At 45.6% G+C, this 17,075-nt stretch overlaps 2 protein-coding genes across 5 annotated transcripts in view; one reads left to right on the forward strand and one right to left on the reverse strand.

The window, feature by feature from the left end:
- Positions 1-5,018: 5,018 nt before the first annotated feature.
- tmem41aa (transmembrane protein 41aa) lies at positions 5,019-9,241 on the reverse strand. Its single transcript, XM_014165776.2, has 5 exons — positions 8,984-9,241; positions 7,629-7,779; positions 7,163-7,324; positions 6,712-6,850; positions 5,019-6,478 (listed from the first exon to the last, which is right to left on the reverse strand). Exons 1-5 carry the CDS (start codon positions 9,154-9,156, stop codon positions 6,261-6,263), a joined length of 843 nt encoding a protein of 280 aa, XP_014021251.1. The 5' UTR covers positions 9,157-9,241; the 3' UTR covers positions 5,019-6,260.
- Positions 8,971-17,075, forward strand: part of ehhadh (enoyl-CoA, hydratase/3-hydroxyacyl CoA dehydrogenase) — a 27,813-nt gene continuing 19,708 nt past the window's right edge. The window contains exons 1-4 of one of the 4 annotated variants that reach the window (XM_045704328.1): positions 8,971-9,084; positions 10,376-10,479; positions 10,948-11,117; positions 14,691-14,802. In XM_045704328.1, coding sequence (XP_045560284.1) covers positions 10,977-11,117; positions 14,691-14,802 — 253 coding nt within the window. In that variant the 5' untranslated portion in view covers positions 8,971-9,084; positions 10,376-10,479; positions 10,948-10,976. 4 annotated transcript variants of the gene reach the window in all.

Consider the following 17,075-nt stretch of genomic DNA (forward strand, 5'->3'; position numbering starts at 1 on the left):
GTAGTTTGGTCAGGACGTGGCAGGGGGGTATTTGTTATTGTAGTTTGGTCAGGACGTGGCAGGGGGGTGTTTGTTAGTGTAGTTTGGTCAGGACGTGGCAGAGGGGTGTTTGTTATTGTAGTTTGGTCAGGACGTGGCAGAGGGGGTATTTGTTATTGTAGTTTGGTCAGGACGTGGCAGAGGGGTATTTGTTATTGTAGGTTGGTCAGGACGTGGCAGGGGGTATTTGTTATTGTAGTTTGGTCAGGGCGTGGCAGGGGGGTATTTGTTATTGTAGTTTGGTCAGGACGTGGCAGGGGGGTATTTGTTATTGTAGTTTGGTCAGGACGTGGCAGGGGGTATTTGTTATTGTAGTTTGGTCAGGACGTGGCAGGGGGGTATTTGTTAGTGTAGTTTGGTCAGGACGTGGCAGGGGGGGTATTTGTTATTGTAGTTTGGTCAGGACGTGGCAGGGGGGTATTTGTTATTGTAGTTTGGTCAGGACGTGGCAGGGGGGTATTTGTTATTGTAGTTTGGTCAGGACGTGGCAGGGGGTATTTGTTATTGTAGTTTGGTCAGGATGTGGCAGGGGGGTATTTGTTATTGTAGTTTGGTCAGGACGTGGCAGTGGGGTATTTGTTATTGTAGTTTGGTCAGGACGTGGCAGGGGGTATTTGTTATTGTAGTTTGGTCAGGACGTGGCAGGGGGGTATTTGTTATTGTAGTTTGGTCAGTGCGTGGCAGGGGGGTATTTGTTATTGTAGTTTGGTCAGGACGTGGCAGGGGGGTATTTGTTAGTGTAGTTTGGTCAGGACGTGGCAGGGGGGTATTTGTTATTGTAGTTTGGTCAGGACGTGGCAGGGGGTATTTGTTATTGTAGTTTGGTCAGGACGTGGCAGGGGGGTATTTGTTATTGTAGTTTGGTCAGGACGTGGCAGGGGGTATTTGTTATTGTAGTTTGGTCAGTGCGTGGCAGGGGGGTATTTGTTATTGTAGTTTGGTCAGGACGTGGCAGGGGGTATTTGTTATTGTAGTTTGGTCAGGGCGTGGCAGGGGGTATTTGTTATTGTAGTTTGGTCAGTGCGTGGCAGGGGGTATTTGTTATTGTAGTTTGGTCAGGACGTGGCAGGGGGGTATTTGTTATTGTAGTTTGGTCAGGACGTGGCAGGGGGTATTTGTTATTGTAGTTTGGTCAGGACGTGGCAGAGGGGGGTATTTGTTATTGTAGTTTGGTCAGGACGTGGCAGGGGGTATTTGTTATTGTAGTTTGGTCAGGACGTGGCGGGGGTATTTGTTATTGTAGTTTGGTCAGGACGTGGCAGGGGGGTATTTGTTATTGTAGTTTGGTCAGGACGTGGCAGGGGGGTATTTGTTATTGTAGTTTGGTCAGGACGTGGCAGGGGTGGTATTTGTTATTGTAGTTTGGTCAGGACGTGGCAGGGGGGTTTTGTTATTGTAGTTTGGTCAGGACGTGGCAGGGGGGTATTTGTTATTGTAGTTTGGTCAGGACGTGGCGGGGGGTATTTGTTATTGTAGTTTGGTCAGGACGTGGCAGGGGGTATTTGTTATTGTAGTTTGGTCAGGACGTGGCAGGGGGGTATTTGTTATTGTAGTTTGGTCAGGACGTGGCAGGGGGGGTATTTGTTATTGTAGTTTGGTCAGGACGTGGCAGGGGGTATTTGTTAGTGTAGTTTGGTCAGGACGTGGCAGGGGGGTATTTGTTATTGTAGTTTGGTCAGGACGTGGCAGGGGGGTATTTGTTATTGTAGTTTGGTCAGGACGTGGCAGGGGGGTATTTGTTATTGTAGTTTGGTCAGGACGTGGCAGGGGGGTATTTGTTAGTGTAGTTTGGTCAGGACGTGGCAGGGGGGTATTTGTTATTGTAGTTTGGTCAGGACGTGGCAGGGGGGTATTTGTTATTGTAGTTTGGTCAGGACGTGGCAGGGGGTATTTGTTATTGTAGTTTGGTCAGGATGTGGCAGGGGGGTATTTGTTATTGTAGTTTGGTCAGGACGTGGCGGGGGGTATTTGTTATTGTAGTTTGGTCAGGACGTGGCAGGGGGTATTTGTTATTGTAGTTTGGTCAGGACGTGGCAGGGGGTATTTGTTATTGTAGTTTGGTCAGGACGTGGCAGGGGGGGTATTTGTTATTGTAGTTTGGTCAGGACGTGGCAGGGGGTATTTGTTAGTGTAGTTTGGTCAGGACGTGGCAGGGGGGTATTTGTTATTGTAGTTTGGTCAGGACGTGGCAGGGGGGTATTTGTTATTGTAGTTTGGTCAGGACGTGGCAGGGGGTATTTGTTATTGTAGTTTGGTCAGGACGTGGCAGGGGGTATTTGTTAGTGTAGTTTGGTCAGGACGTGGCAGGGGGGTATTTGTTAGTGTAGTTTGGTCAGGACGTGGCAGGGGGGTATTTGTTAGTGTAGTTTGGTCAGGACGTGGCAGGGGGGTATTTGTTATTGTAGTTTGGTCAGGACGTGGCAGGGGGGTATTTGTTATTGTAGTTTGGTCAGGACGTGGCAGGGGGGTATTTGTTAGTGTAGTTTGGTCAGGACGTGGCAGGGGGGTATTTGTTATTGTAGTTTGGTCAGGACGTGGCAGGGGGGTATTTGTTAGTGTAGTTTGGTCAGGACGTGGCAGGGGGGTATTTGTTATTGTAGTTTGGTCAGGACGTGGCAGGGGGGTATTTGTTATTGTAGTTTGGTCAGGACGTGGCAGGGGGGTATTTGTTATTGTAGTTTGTTCAGGACGTGGCAGGGGGTGTTTGTTTAGAGTGTCTCGGGGTTTGTTGGTCTATGTGCTTATGTAAGAGGGGTGTTTGTTCAGAGTGTTCCGGGGGTTTTTGGTCTATGTTCTATGTTAGTGTATTTCTATGTTCACTCTTTCTATTTCTATGTTTAGTGTTTGTTGATTGACCTTCAATTGGAGGCAGCTGTTCCTCGTTGCCTCTGATTGAAGGTTCTATGTATAGGGGGTGTTTGTGCTATGGGGGGTTTGTGGGTAGTTGTCTCCTGTTTAGTGTCTGAGCACCTGACAGGACTGTTTAGTGTCTGAGCACCTGACAGGACTGTTTAGTGTCTGAGCACCTGACAGGACTGTTTAGTGTCTGAGCACCTGACAGGACTGTTTAGTGTCTGAGCACCTGACAGGACTGTTTAGTGTCTGAGCACCTGACAGGACTGTTTAGTGTCTGAGCACCTGACAGGACTGTTTAGTGTCTGAGCACCTGACAGGACTGTTTAGTGTCTGAGCACCTGACAGGACTGTTTAGTGTCTGAGCACCTGACAGGACTGTTTAGTGTCTGAGCACCTGACAGGACTGTTTAGTGTCTGAGCACCTGACAGGACTGTTTAGTGTCTGAGCACCTGACAGGACTGTTTAGTGTCTGAGCACCTGACAGGACTGTTTAGTGTCTGTGCACCTGACAGGACTGTTTAGTGTCTGAGCACCTGACAGGACTGTTTAGTGTCTGAGCACCTGACAGGACTGTTTAGTGTCTGAGCACCTGACAGGACTGTTTAGTGTCTGAGCACCTGACAGGACTGTTTAGTGTCTGAGCACCTGACAGGACTGTTTAGTGTCTGAGCACCTGACAGGACTGTTTAGTGTCTGAGCACCTGACAGGACTGTTTAGTGTCTGAGCACCTGACAGGACTGTTTAGTGTCTGAGCACCTGATAGGACTGTTTAGTGTCTGAGCACCTGACAGGACTGTTTAGTGTCTGAGCACCTGACAGGACTGTTTAGTGTCTGAGCACCTGACAGGACTGTTTAGTGTCTGAGCACCTGACAGGACTGTTTAGTGTCTGAGCACCTGACAGGACTGTTTAGTGTCTGAGCACCTGACATCACAACTGGATGGTGTTCAGATATAGATGGGGTGGCAGGGTAGCCTAGTGGTTAGAGGAGGCAGGTAGCCTAGTGGTTAGAGGAGGCAGGTAGCCTAGTGGTTAGAGGAGGAGGCAGGTAGCCTAGTGGTTAGAGGAGGCAGGTAGCCTAGTGTTTAGAGGAGGGAGGTAGCCTAGTGGTTAGAGGAGGCAGGTAGCCTAGTGGTTAGAGGAGGCGGGTAGCCTAGTTGTTAGAGGAGGCAGGTAGCCTAGTGGTTAGAGGAGGCAGGTAGCCTAGTGGTTAGAGGAGGCGGGTAGCCTAGTGGTTAGAGGAGGCAGGTAGCCTAGTGGTTAGAGGAGGCAGGTAGCCTAGTGGTTAGAGGAGGCAGGTAGCCTAGTGGTTAGAGGAGGCAGGTAGCCTAGTGGTTAGAGGAGGCAGGTAGCCTAGTGGTTAGAGCGTTGGACTAGTAACTGAAAGGCTGCAAGATTGAATCCCCGAGCTGACAAGGTAAACATCTGTCGTTCTGCCCCCTGAACAAGGCAGTTAACCCCACTGTTTCCTGGTAGGCCGTCATTGAAAATAAGAATTTGTTCTTAACTGACTTACCTAGTTAAATAAAGGTAAAATAGATGGGAGGGATTGAGCGGAGCTGAAGGATGGGACTAAAAACAAACTAAATATAACTATTGTAAAGTATTCGTTAAATGTATATAGTATATATAAGCTGGAAATAGAACACAGGAGGCTGCTGAGGGGAGAATGGCTCATAATAAGGTCTGGGATGGAGCAAATGGAATGGCATCAAACACCTGGAAACCATGTATTTGATACCATTCCGCTGAATCCTCTCCAGTCATTACCTTGAGCCAGTCCTCCCCAATTAAGGTGCCACCAGCCTCCTGTGAAGTAGAAGCATAAGTATTGTTGTCCATTAGTTTATTCCAATTAAGGGAGGGGTGGTAGGGTTAGGGGGAAATAAAGAAAAAAAAAAAATTATATGTATATATTTACCCCAAAAATATATGGGGGATTGGAAATGATGCAGACAATTACATTGATGGAAGTTACAATTTTACATTTACATTTTAGTCATTTAGCAGACGCTCTTAACCAGAGCGACTTACAGTAGTGAATGCATACATTTCATACATTTATTCTCCGTACTGGTCCCCCCCCCCCCTTTAAAAACGTCTAACAACAGAACACTCCGGTTGTGTTGTTTACATGTTATTTTTATTGACAAATAAGATATCCAGACAGAAAACATTTACATTTTGAAAGTGACAAAAGATTTTTTTTTAAATACACATTTCTCACAATTGATAACTTGTTGACAATTAAAAAAAGGAAACCCTTGTATTTAAACAAACATTCAATCAAGGTGACAATTCTATTAGGACTCACTGAAGCTTTACAGATCTAAATATCTAGAGCAAAATCTGAATTTAAAAGGTCATTTCCAACTGACATATGCAGCATTTACCGTGAATGCATTTTTTGCTGTGGCTCAGTTGGTAGAGCATGGTGTGTGCAACGCCAGGGTTGTGGGTTCGATTCCCACTGGGGGCCAGTACAAAAAAAATTACAAAAATGCATGAAATGAAATGTATGCATTCTCTACTGTAAGTCGCTCTGGATAAGAGCGTCTGCTAAATGACTAAAATGTAAAAATGTAACACGGGAACATTGCCTTTAAATTTCAATCACACTAACTCTGAACTTCAGCGATACAGATGAATCCAGCCCTTATTGATAGGCAGTAGTAAAAAGATTGTTTCAATAAAATACAGGTGTAACGATTCAGAAAAATCTGTTTAAAAAAAAAAAAACAATCAATCCCCTATGTAATAACACACATGCCAAAACCCATACACCTCTCACCTTTCCCTCGCCTTTCCCTCCCTACAATTGTCTTCCCACGACATCCTTTTCTGCTTTGAGGTAGCTTGCTGTTTAAAACAGAAACACAGGCCGCTTCTCTAAAAAGGTACGTGTGTATCAGTACCAACAACAACAGAATGTAGTCTATCCAACAACAACAAAAAATATGCATCTTCATCGAACAAGAACATCAACACAATGATTTTAATTAATATATCTTCTCCCTTCACCCATAAAAGCACTAAAAGGCTTAAAAATACCTTTTCACAGACGTAGACTCGGTCCATACAATCTCTTAACATACACACACACACACACACACAGACTTCCACATCTCCCTTCTGCTGTGAGGTCACCGAACCCTCAGTTCCCATCTCTCTCACACGGAATACATGTGTTCGGCAACCTTTTTGTGATCATGTTTCCTCCTGTATCCAGCCCACTGACAGGAATATGTACAGGCCGACCCAGAACGCTCACTGAGTCTTACCAACAAAGGTACTCCAAATCCTACAATTTCCTCCTCTACTTGTTGATATTTCCACAGGACTGGGAGACCCTTTGCACGCTCCTCACTGAGTCTTCTTGTTGACTCCATTGTTCTCCTCCACGCCGTCCAGTTTGAGGTGTGTCTGGCTGTAGTGTTTGATAAGGGTCCCGGGAAGCAGAGCCACACAGGCTATGCCCAGCAGCTGTAGCACTTTGCCCCAGGAGAACAGGTCATCCAGAGAGGACACCTCAGACAGCATGGAGCCGGTCTGGACACAGATGAAGTTATATGGGATCAGGCCTGGAGGGATGGGGACAGAGGGAGACAGAAAGTGAGATAGACATGAGACATACAGAGGGACAGAAACATAACATCAATCATTGCTAAGTTTGTTATGTTCTTTAAACGAACTCCTCATTCATAAAGACACGGATCATAAAGAGATTGTCTCTGAATATTACATCAGTAACACATTGGGACTATAAAAGGGTGGACCAATGAAGTAAAAGAGTGAATCGGTTTCCGCTGCTTACCGATGAAGACGGAAAAGAAGAAGAACGTGACAGGGATGTTGACGATGGGGGCGGACATGTTGAGGAACCAGTTAGGGGTCATGGGGAAGAACCTGAGGAAGAGGAGGAAGAACAACAGACAGGACTGGTTCTCTTCCACCTTGGAACCAGGGCAGGAAAAGAGAGAGACGGTTAATATCTATCTAACTAACACATGAAGTCTGCTGCCACCCCAGTGGCCATATAAACAATGTCAGCGTTGGCATCCCACAGATCCAGTGTTACCAATCACTCTACCAAAGCCATGACCGTTGCTGAGCAACAGCCCACTTCTAGGTGTCAAGAGCGGGTGAAGTCACAGATTGAACACTACGACCACACCGCTAACTAGCTAACCATTACACATCGGCTACATATACATTGGGAGGATGGATTTCACCCGTTAAAACACAGTGAATGGGATCCTACATACCTTTCTCTGCAGCATGGAGACCTGGCCAGGGAACAGGGATGTGATGTAGCGCTTACCAAAGGCCTGGGAGAGGAGGTAACACATGGTGGAGCCCACAGTGGTCAGAACACAGGCTAGCACCAAACCCTGCCATGGCCCAAACAGAGCACCCGCTAGAATGTTCTGCAGAGGACAGAGAGGAATCATCATAGCTGATTATATGATTACAAATATTTCCACAAACATGTTTTGTTTTTTTGTTGTCACATTTATAATGTGTATATTATGATGTTAATCTACAATTTCTGCTTCTGAGTATGTTTTCTGAGTATGTTTTCTGAGTATGTTTTCTGAGTATATTTTCTGAGTATATTCTCTGAGTATGTTTTCTGAGTATATTTTCTGAGTATATTTTCTGAGTATGTTTTCCGAGTATATTTTCCGAGTATATTTTCTGAGTATGTTTTGTGTGTGCGAGTGTGTGTACCAGGAAGGAGGAGCCAGGAATGGCGAAGGACTGCTTGTAGAGATAGGCGCTACAGAAGAGAAGCAGGACGTATCCAGTGTGTTCTGTCTTGTAGTACTGTAGCAGCTCTGCCAGATCCCTCAGCTCTACCAGGTCTGAGGGGAACTTCAGCCTGAATACAGGGATCACAACACAGATAGTATCATGAGGGGCTGGGGAACAAGGGCCTGTCTGATCTGGGGTGAATGATGATGATGATGATGATGGAGAGATGAACTACAGTACATGTGTCATGGTACTCATCAGTGTATGATGATGGGTTGTTCCACCTCAAATTGTATTTATTTGTATTTTTAATTTAACTAGGCAAGTCGGTTAAGAACATATTCTTATTTACAATGACGGCCTACCCCGGCCAAACCCGAACGACGCTGGGCCAATGGTGCGCCGCCCTATGCAGCTCCCAATCACGGCCGGTTGCGATACAGCCTGGAATTGAACCAGGGTGTCTGTAGTGACGCCTCAAGCACTGAGATACAGTGCCTTAGACCGCTGCGCCACTCAAAAAAGCGAAAGAAATCTGAAATCGTTTCTGTTGTTACAAACAAGTAAGATTAGCATTCCTGCAACATTATTTTGTTGAAATAAAATTTGATCTCTGAGAAAGGAAGTTAATTGATTGCATCCAAAACGGCTGTTTTAATTTACAGGATTTTTTTTCTTACATTTTTTTTAATAATAATAATAATAATAATAGGAACAGCACCATGTAGTGGTCAGAACCTGGATGTAGGATTCGGAAGTAAAGACTCATTTCTTTGACCAGGGTGATGAAAACATCACTAAATTCACCATGAATACATTATATATGATGGAGAAACAAGCCACAGATCCATGTTGTCAGACGTGGAGAACTGATATTGTATACTTGTTATTGGGTTGGGATTGGGGACATCTCTGAGTGGCTTTTGACTATTTATTTGGATTCCTCATTTCATACTCATTGATAGAAAACGTTTGGTCCAAATCAGATTTCAGGTACTATATTTATTGATTATATGAATCCTATACATTCAAATGGCCAAGATGGACGCAATCAATTAGATTAATTTATCATAGATCTAATTATATTTCAACAAAATAATGTTGCAGGAATGCTGATATCTTATCTTCTCTAACAAACTGCAGAAACGACTTGGATAATGACTTCGGGCCACGGCTTTTGTGGCGCGATGGGTAAAGACGCATGGAGGATGACTGTTGTCTGTGTGCAGAGGGTCCCTGGTTCGAGCCCAGGTAGGGACGAGGAGGGGGACGGAAGCTAGACTGTTACACTAGCACGGGTCAGAGCCATACACTGTCGTCTACACAGATACCTGTGTTCTTTGAATTCGCCTCTGTCCTGGTTCGTGTCGCTGTCAGACGTTTGTTCGTTCTCCGTCGCTTTGGGTCGGAGTTGTCGAGGTCCGGTCGGAAGGTAAGAAGACAGAATGTACAGGTAGAAAGTAGCGGCGGTAATTACAACAATTAAACCCACAATTGACCGCATAGTTAAAGAAGAAGCTTGTCCAGTCTACAAGCATTTCGCAATACAGGAACCAAGTATCGGGTGAGACAGAAAGGGGGACGACAATAAGCGCTGCACCGAAGAGGGAAAAGGGGGACGGACAGCTGTGACGTAACATCCGTTATAATCAACGCTTCGTTGAACAGCTTGGTGTTATATTGTTATTAACGTTTTAAAACACGTTTAGCACTTTCAGGGAGTCTATTGCAATCATCCAGACGTATTTTATTGGAAATGGCAAAGGGAATATACACACAGGGTTAAAACTATATGAAAAGTAATTATTTTAAGTAATTGATGTTTTCACTAATTGGGGAAAATCTCAGTGTCGTATTGGTGAAATAAAAACGTATCCAAAGATTTCCTTCCTTCTCAACCAAGTCAACAAACTGACTTGTGAAGTCTCTATGTGGTAACGGTGATGGCAACATGCCCATATCACCAGTTCTAAAGTTCAACATCAGCAGCACCACCATAGTATAGGAGTAGTTGGAGTGACTTTTCTCCAGAACAATAATGGCCACGTACTCTCGGCTCCCGGGATCCGTTGCTCTGATAACGCTTCACAATCCACCTGTCAATGCGCTCAGGTGAGTTCAAAATAACTCGGTAAGGTTTGGATAATATAGCACGCAGTGGAACTTTAGATTAACATCTTCCTGTCGATTAGTAGACTTAAAAGTGTTACAAAGGTCACAATAAAGCAAGTTGTTTATCTTTTGCACTCGTCATGTCCTTGTTAAAAATACTCGTCTTTATACTTAAGATTCTGATATTATTATTATTAAAGTATAGGTAGTATGGAATGTTTAATCATGTAAATGGAAGTCCTGTAGTGTTGGAACATTTACTGTAAAGTCACATGATTCTGCACCTGTCTGTCTTCGCATTTCTGGAACTTTAGTGTCATATTGATGTGATTATGTTATGTCTGTCTGTCTGTCTGTCTGTCTGTCTGTCTGTCTGTCTGTATCTGTCTGTCTGTATCTGTCTGTCTGTATCTGTCTGTGTCTGTATCTGTCTGTGTCTGTCTCTGTCTGTGTCTGTCTCTGTGTGTCTGTCTCTGTGTGTCTGTCTCTGTGTGTCTGTCTGTCTGTCTGTATCTGTCTGTCTCTGTGTGTCTGTCTGTCTGTCTGTCTGTCTCTGTGTGTCTGTCTCTGTGTGTCTGTCTCTGTGTGTCTGTCTCTGTGTGTCCCCCCAGTGCAGCGGTGCGACAGGGCATAGTGGACGCAGTGCAGAGGGCCCTGAAGGACCCAAAGGTGACATCTGTAGTGATCTGTGGACAGAATGGGAAGTTCTGTGGAGGTAAGAATGGCCTTATATATTCTATAGTATACTGCTGTGTTTGAATTGGGATCCCATTCCCTATATAGTGCTTTGCTTTTGACCAGGGCCCCTATCAAAAGTAATGCAATTTATAGAGAATAGAGTATAGGGAATAGGTTGCCATTTTTGTCTAGACTAGAGGTCTGGATCTGGCTGCGTCCCAATTGGCACCCTATATATATATAGTAGTGCACTACTTGTCTGCTCAACAGTAGTGCACTATATAAGGAAATAGGGAGCCTTTTGGGATGCACCGTAGGTTTCTGAAGGTTAAGGCAATAGTGAACCATAACGGGGATAGACCACATAAATAGGGAGCCATTTGGGATTCAAACGTTGTCTCCCAGCAGCACTGATACAGAGGTTTATCTATGTTTTAATTATGAAGCATAATCATTCAGGTAAACAACTGTACAATGCGATCAGAGGTTTGTCTGTTTCTACCAGGGGCGGACATCAGGGAGTTTGCGGGGCCGATGTTGGGGCCCCCCCTGGTGCCCATGATCCATGCTATAGAGGCTGTGGACAAGCCTGTGGCTGCAGCCATCGAGGGAGTAGCGCTGGGAGGAGGATTGGAGTTAGCACTGGCCTGCCACTATCGCATTGCACACTCCAAGGTTAGTTACATGATTCTCTCTCAGGGATCAACGTCCAAATGACTGGCTGACTTGACAGACTGTATTTGTATTTATTATGGATCCACATTAGTTCCTGTCAAGGCAGCGGCTACTCTTCCTGGGGTTTATTATGGATCCCCATTAGTTCCTGCCAAGGCAGCAGCTACTCTTCCTGGGGTTTATTATGGATCCCCATTAGTTCCTGTCAAGGCAGCAGCTACTCTTCCTGGGGTTTATTAGGATCCCCATTAGTTCCTGCCAAAGCAGCAGCTACTCTTCCTGGGGTTTATTATGGATCCCCATTAGTTCCTGCCAAGGCAGCAGCTACTCTTCCTGGGGTTTATTATGGATCCACATTAGTTCCTGTCAAGGCAGCAGCTACTCTTCCTGGGGTTTATTATGGATCCCCATTAGTTCCTGTCAAGGCAGCAGCTACTCTTCCTGGGGTTTATTATGGATCCCCATTAGTTCCTGTCAAGGCAGCGGCTACTCTTCCTGGGGTTTATTATGGATCCCCATTAGTTCCTGCCAAGGCAGCAGCTACTCTTCCTGGGGTTTATTATGGATCCCCATTAGTTCCTGCCAAGGCAGCGGCTACTCTTCCTGGGGTTTATTATGGATCCCCATTAGTTCCTGTCAAGGCAGCGGCTACTCTTCCTGGGGTTTATTATGGATCCCCATTAGTTCCTGTCAAGGCAGCAACTACTCTTCCTGGGGTTTATTAAGGATCCCAATTAGTTCCTGCCAAGGCAGCAGCTACTCTTCCTGGGGTTTATTATGGATCCACATTAGTTCCTGCCAATGCAGCAGCTACTCTTCCTGGGGTTTATTATGGATCCCCATTAGTTCCTGCCAAGGCAGCGGCTTCTCTTCCTGGGGTTTATTATGGATCCCCATTAGTTCCTGTCAAGGCAGCGGCTACTCTTCCTGGGGTTTATTATGGATCCCCATTAGTTCCTGCCAAGGCAGCAGCTATTCTTCCTGGGGTTTATAAAGTCACCAATGGCCTCATGATGAAAATCCTGAGCGGTTTCCTTCCTCTCCGGCAACTGAGTTAGGAAGGATGCCTGTATCTTTGTAGTGACTGGGTGTATTGATACACCATCCAAAGTGTAATTAATAACATCACCATGCTCAAAGGGATATTCAATGGCTGCTTTTTAAAATATTTTTTTGCCATCTACCAATAGGTGCCCTTCTTTGTGAGGCATTGGAAAAAACCTCCCTGGTCTTTGTGGTTGAATCTGTGTTTGAAATTCACTGCTGGACTGAGGGACCTTACAGATAATTGTATGTGTGGGGTACAGAGATGAGGTAGTCATTTAAAAATCATGATAAACACTAACTATTGAACATGGAATGAGTCCATGCAACCTATTATGTGACTAGTTAAGCACATTTTTCCTCCTGAACTTATTTACGCTTGCCATAACAAAGGGTTGAATACTGATTGACTCAAGACCTTTAAGCTTTTAACTTTTAGGCACTGTAAATAGGATGAGGATTTTAAATTTTTATTATACATATGACACGAATACAGTATTTACATACAGTATAAAGTCAGTAAAGCTGTATGTAAACATTGTTAAAGTGACCAGTGTTCAGTGATTCTATGGGTCAGCAGTCTTAAAGGTGAAGGGTAGAGTTGTGGACCGTGGCCGGCTAATGTTGGCTGTTCAACGGTCTGATGGGCTGCAGATAGAAGCTGTTTTTCAGTCTTCTAGCACCTCCGTAACATCGCCTGATTCCGTCCGTCCAAAACAGGCCCGGTAGCAGAGACACTCATACATGCCTTTGTAACATCACGTCTGGACTATTGCAATGGAGTCCTATTCTGGACTACTGCAATGGAGTCCTATTCTGGACTATTGCAATGGGAGTCCTATTCTGGACTACTGCAATGGAGTCCTATTCTGGACCACTGCAATGGAGTCCTATTCTGGACCACTGCAATGGAGTCCTATTCTGGACCACTGCAATGGAGTCCTATTCTGGACCACTGCAATGGAGTCCTATTCTGGACCACTGCAATGGAGTCCTATTCTGGACCACTGCAATGGAGTCCTATTCTGGACCACTGCAATGGAGTCCTATTCTGGACTACTGCAATGGAGTCCTATTCAGGTTGTCCAGTAAAGCCCTGGTTCTAGGCTGTATGACTGATTGTAGGCTCTAATACATTCAGACCTCTGCTGCCAGGGTCCTCACACACCAAACCCTGGGAACACATCACCTCCACTCTACAACACCTTCACTGGCTCCCAGTCAAATTCCACATGACCTACAAGTTCCTGCTCCTTACCTACACGGCCCTCCATGGCCTTGACCCCCCCCCCTTCCCGGTGCCCCACGGGAATCCCAAAACAAGACGGTGCACCACGGGGGATCCCAACACAAGACGGTGCCTCACGGGGGATCCCAACACAAGACGGTGCCCCACGGGGGATCCCAACACAAGACGGTGCCCCACGGGGGATCCCAACACAAGACGGTGCCCCACGGGGGATCCCAACACAACACGGTGCCCCACCATTTCTGTATGGACCTCGCTTTGTGCACGGGGGTATTGTCATGCTGAAACAGGAAAGGGCCTTCCCCAAACTGTTAACCACAAAGTTGGAAGCACAGAATCATCTAGAATGTCATTGTATGTTGTAGCATTAAGATTTCCCTTCACTGGAACTAAGGGTCCTAGCCCGAAAAACAGCCCCATACCATTATTCCTCCTCCATCAAATCCTCCACCAAACTTTACAGTTGGCACTAGGCATTGGGGCAGGTAGCTTTATCCTGGCATCTGCCAAACCCAGATTTGTCCGTCAGACTGACAGATAGTGAAGCGTGATTCATCACTCCAGAGAACTTCTCCAGAGTCCAAGGGCGGCAAGCTTTACACCACTCCAGCCGACCCTTGGCATTGCCCACGGTGATCTTAGGCTTGTATGCGGCTGCTCAGCCGTGGAAAACCATTTCATGAAGCTTGATGTTGCTTCCAGAGGCAGTTTGGAACTCTGTAGTGAGTGTTGCAACTGAGGACAGATGATTTTTACTCACCATGCATTTCAACACTCGCCGGTCCCGTTCTGTGAGCTTGTGTGGCCTACCACGTCGCGGCTGACTCGTTGTTGCTCCTAGATGTTTCGACTTCACAATAAAAGCACTTACATTTGACCCGGGGGGCAGCTCTAGCATGGCAGAAATTTGACCAACTGACTTGTTGGAAAGGTGGCATCCTATGACGGTGCCACGTTGAAAGTCACTGAGCTCTTCAGTACGGGGCCATTCTACTGCCAATGTTTGTCTATGGAGATCGCATGGCTGTGTTTTACACACCTGTCAGCAACGGGGTGTGACCGAAACAGCCGAATCCACTAATTTGAAGGGGTGTCCACATACTTTTGACCATATAGTGTACGGAGTTTTTATTTCTATTTGCATTCTACTGTTTGGTTTTATTCTCTTTGCTGTACAATTGTCATTATAATATATAATTATAACATAATTACATTTTAAATCCTATGTGTTATTATTATTATTATTATTATTAAACGTAATAACTTATGACTGTTTTCAGGCCGTTCTAGGACTTCCAGAGGTGACCCTGGGTCTGCTGCCAGGTGCAGGAGGTTCACAACGTCTGCCCAGACTCATAGGGTTAACAGCTGCCCTGGACCTCATCACTACAGGTACAGCAGGTTAACAGCTGCCCTGGACCTCATCACTACAGGTACAGCAGGTTAACAGCTGCCCTGGACCTCATCACTACAGGTACAGCAGGTTAACAGCTGCCCTGGACCTCATCACTACAGGTACAGCAGGTTAACAGCTGCCCTGGACCTCATCACTACAGGTACAGCAGGTTAACAGCTGCCCTGGACCTCATCACTACAGGTACAGCAGGTTAACAGCTGCCCTGGACCTCATCACTACAGGTACAGCAGGTTAACAGCTGCCCTGGACCTCATCACTACAGGTACAGCAGGTTAACAGCTGCCCTGGACCTCATCACTACAGGTACAGCAGGTTAACAGCTGCCCTGGACCTCATCACTACAGGTACAGCAGGTTAACAGCTGCCCTGGACCTCATCACTACAGGTACAGCAGGTTAACAGCTGCCCTGGACCTCATCACTACAGGTACAGCAGGTTAACAGCTGCCCTGGACCTCATCACTACAGGTACAGCAGACGACATGTTAGAGACTCATACAGTCCTTTTTTTTTTTTTTCTCCTCTCGCTGGAAATGTATTTTCATCTCATTTCATCTTTGCACATTCAATGTACAGATGCATTATGGGTTCAGTTTTGATATTCGTAATATATCATTAGCATTGTTTTACTTAAAAATGCATACAGTGTTTATTGCTTAGTAGGGTGCTGCCGGGTATTTTGTCCATATCTCCAGCAGGGGGCAGCATTGTACCTTTTGAGCAGTCACTTTTCTATTCCATGCTGTTAGGCCTCATGCGTGTCAATGAAACCGTAGTCACTTGGAAGTTTTCTGACAATTGTTTCTTACACTTACCCTAAAGCAAGATGAATTTCCTTACAATACTGAATTAGGGTTCAGGGCTGTAAAATAAGACCCTATGGCAGCCCAATTCTGATACTGTTGGTCATGTAGTGTGAATAACTACTCATCAAACATCTCATTCCAAAATCATTGACGCTATGCATTGGGGCAGGTAGCGTTCTCCTGGCATCAGCCAAAGCCAGATTTGTTTCGTCGGACTGCCAGATGGTGAAGCGTGATTCATCACTCCAGAGAACGCGTTTCCACTGCTCCAGAGTCCAATTGCGGCGAGTTTTACACCACTCCAGCCGACCCGTGTCATTGCGCATGGTGATCTTAGGCTTGTGTGCGGCTGCTCGGCCATGGAAACCCGTTTTATGAAGCTCCTGACGACCAGTTATTGTGTTGACGTTGCTTCCAGAGGCAGTTTGGAACTCAGTAGTGAGTGTTGCAACTGAGGACAGACCATTTTTATGCGCTTTAGCACTTGGAGTCCACCTGTGTTAAATGCAATTGATTGGACATGATTTGGAAGGGCACACATATCTACAGTGGCTTGCGAAAGTATTCACCCCCCTTGTCATTTTTCCTATTTTGTTGCCTTACAACCTGGAATTAAAATGGATTTTGGGGGGGGGGTTGTATCATTTGATTTACACAACATGCCTACCACTTTGAAGATGCAAAAAAATCTATATTTTATTGTGAAACAGACAAAAAAACTGAAAACTTGATCATGCATAATTATTCACTCCCCCAAGGTCAATACTTTGTAGAGCCACCTTTTGCAGCAATTACAGCTGCAAGTCTCTTGGGGTATGTCTCTATAAGCTTGGCACATCTAGCCACTGGGATTTTTGCCCATTCTTCAAGGCAAAACTGCTCCAACTCCTTCAAGTTTGATGGGTTCTGCTGGAGTACAACAATCTTTAAGTCATTCCACAGATTCTCAATTGGATTGAGGTCTGGGCTTTGAAAAGGCCATTCCAAGACATTTAAATGTTTCCCCTTAAACCACTCGAGTGTTGCTTTAGCAGTATGCTTAGGGTAATTGCCCTGCTGGAAGGTGAATCTCCGTCCCAGTCTCAAATCTCTGGATGACTGAAACAGGTTTCCCTCAAGAATTTCCCTGTATTTAGCGCCATCCATCATTCCTTCAATTCTGACCAGTTTTCCAGTCCCTGCCGATGAAAAACATCCCCCACAGCATGATGCTGCCACCACCATGCTTCACTGGGTGGATGGTGTTCTCTGGGTAATGAGAGGTGTTGGCACCAGACATAGCGCCAACACATAGTGGCCAGACGGAAGCCACTTCTCAGTAAAAGGCACTTGACAGCCCGCTTGGAGTTTTCCAAAAGGCACGTAAAGGACTCTCAGACCATGAGAAGCAAGATTCTCTGGTCTGATGAAACCAAGATCAAACTCTTTGGTCTGAATGCCAAG

The sequence above is a fragment of the Salmo salar genome, chromosome ssa21 (genome assembly GCF_905237065.1).
Source record: "Salmo salar chromosome ssa21, Ssal_v3.1, whole genome shotgun sequence".
NCBI lineage: Eukaryota > Metazoa > Chordata > Actinopteri > Salmoniformes > Salmonidae > Salmo > Salmo salar.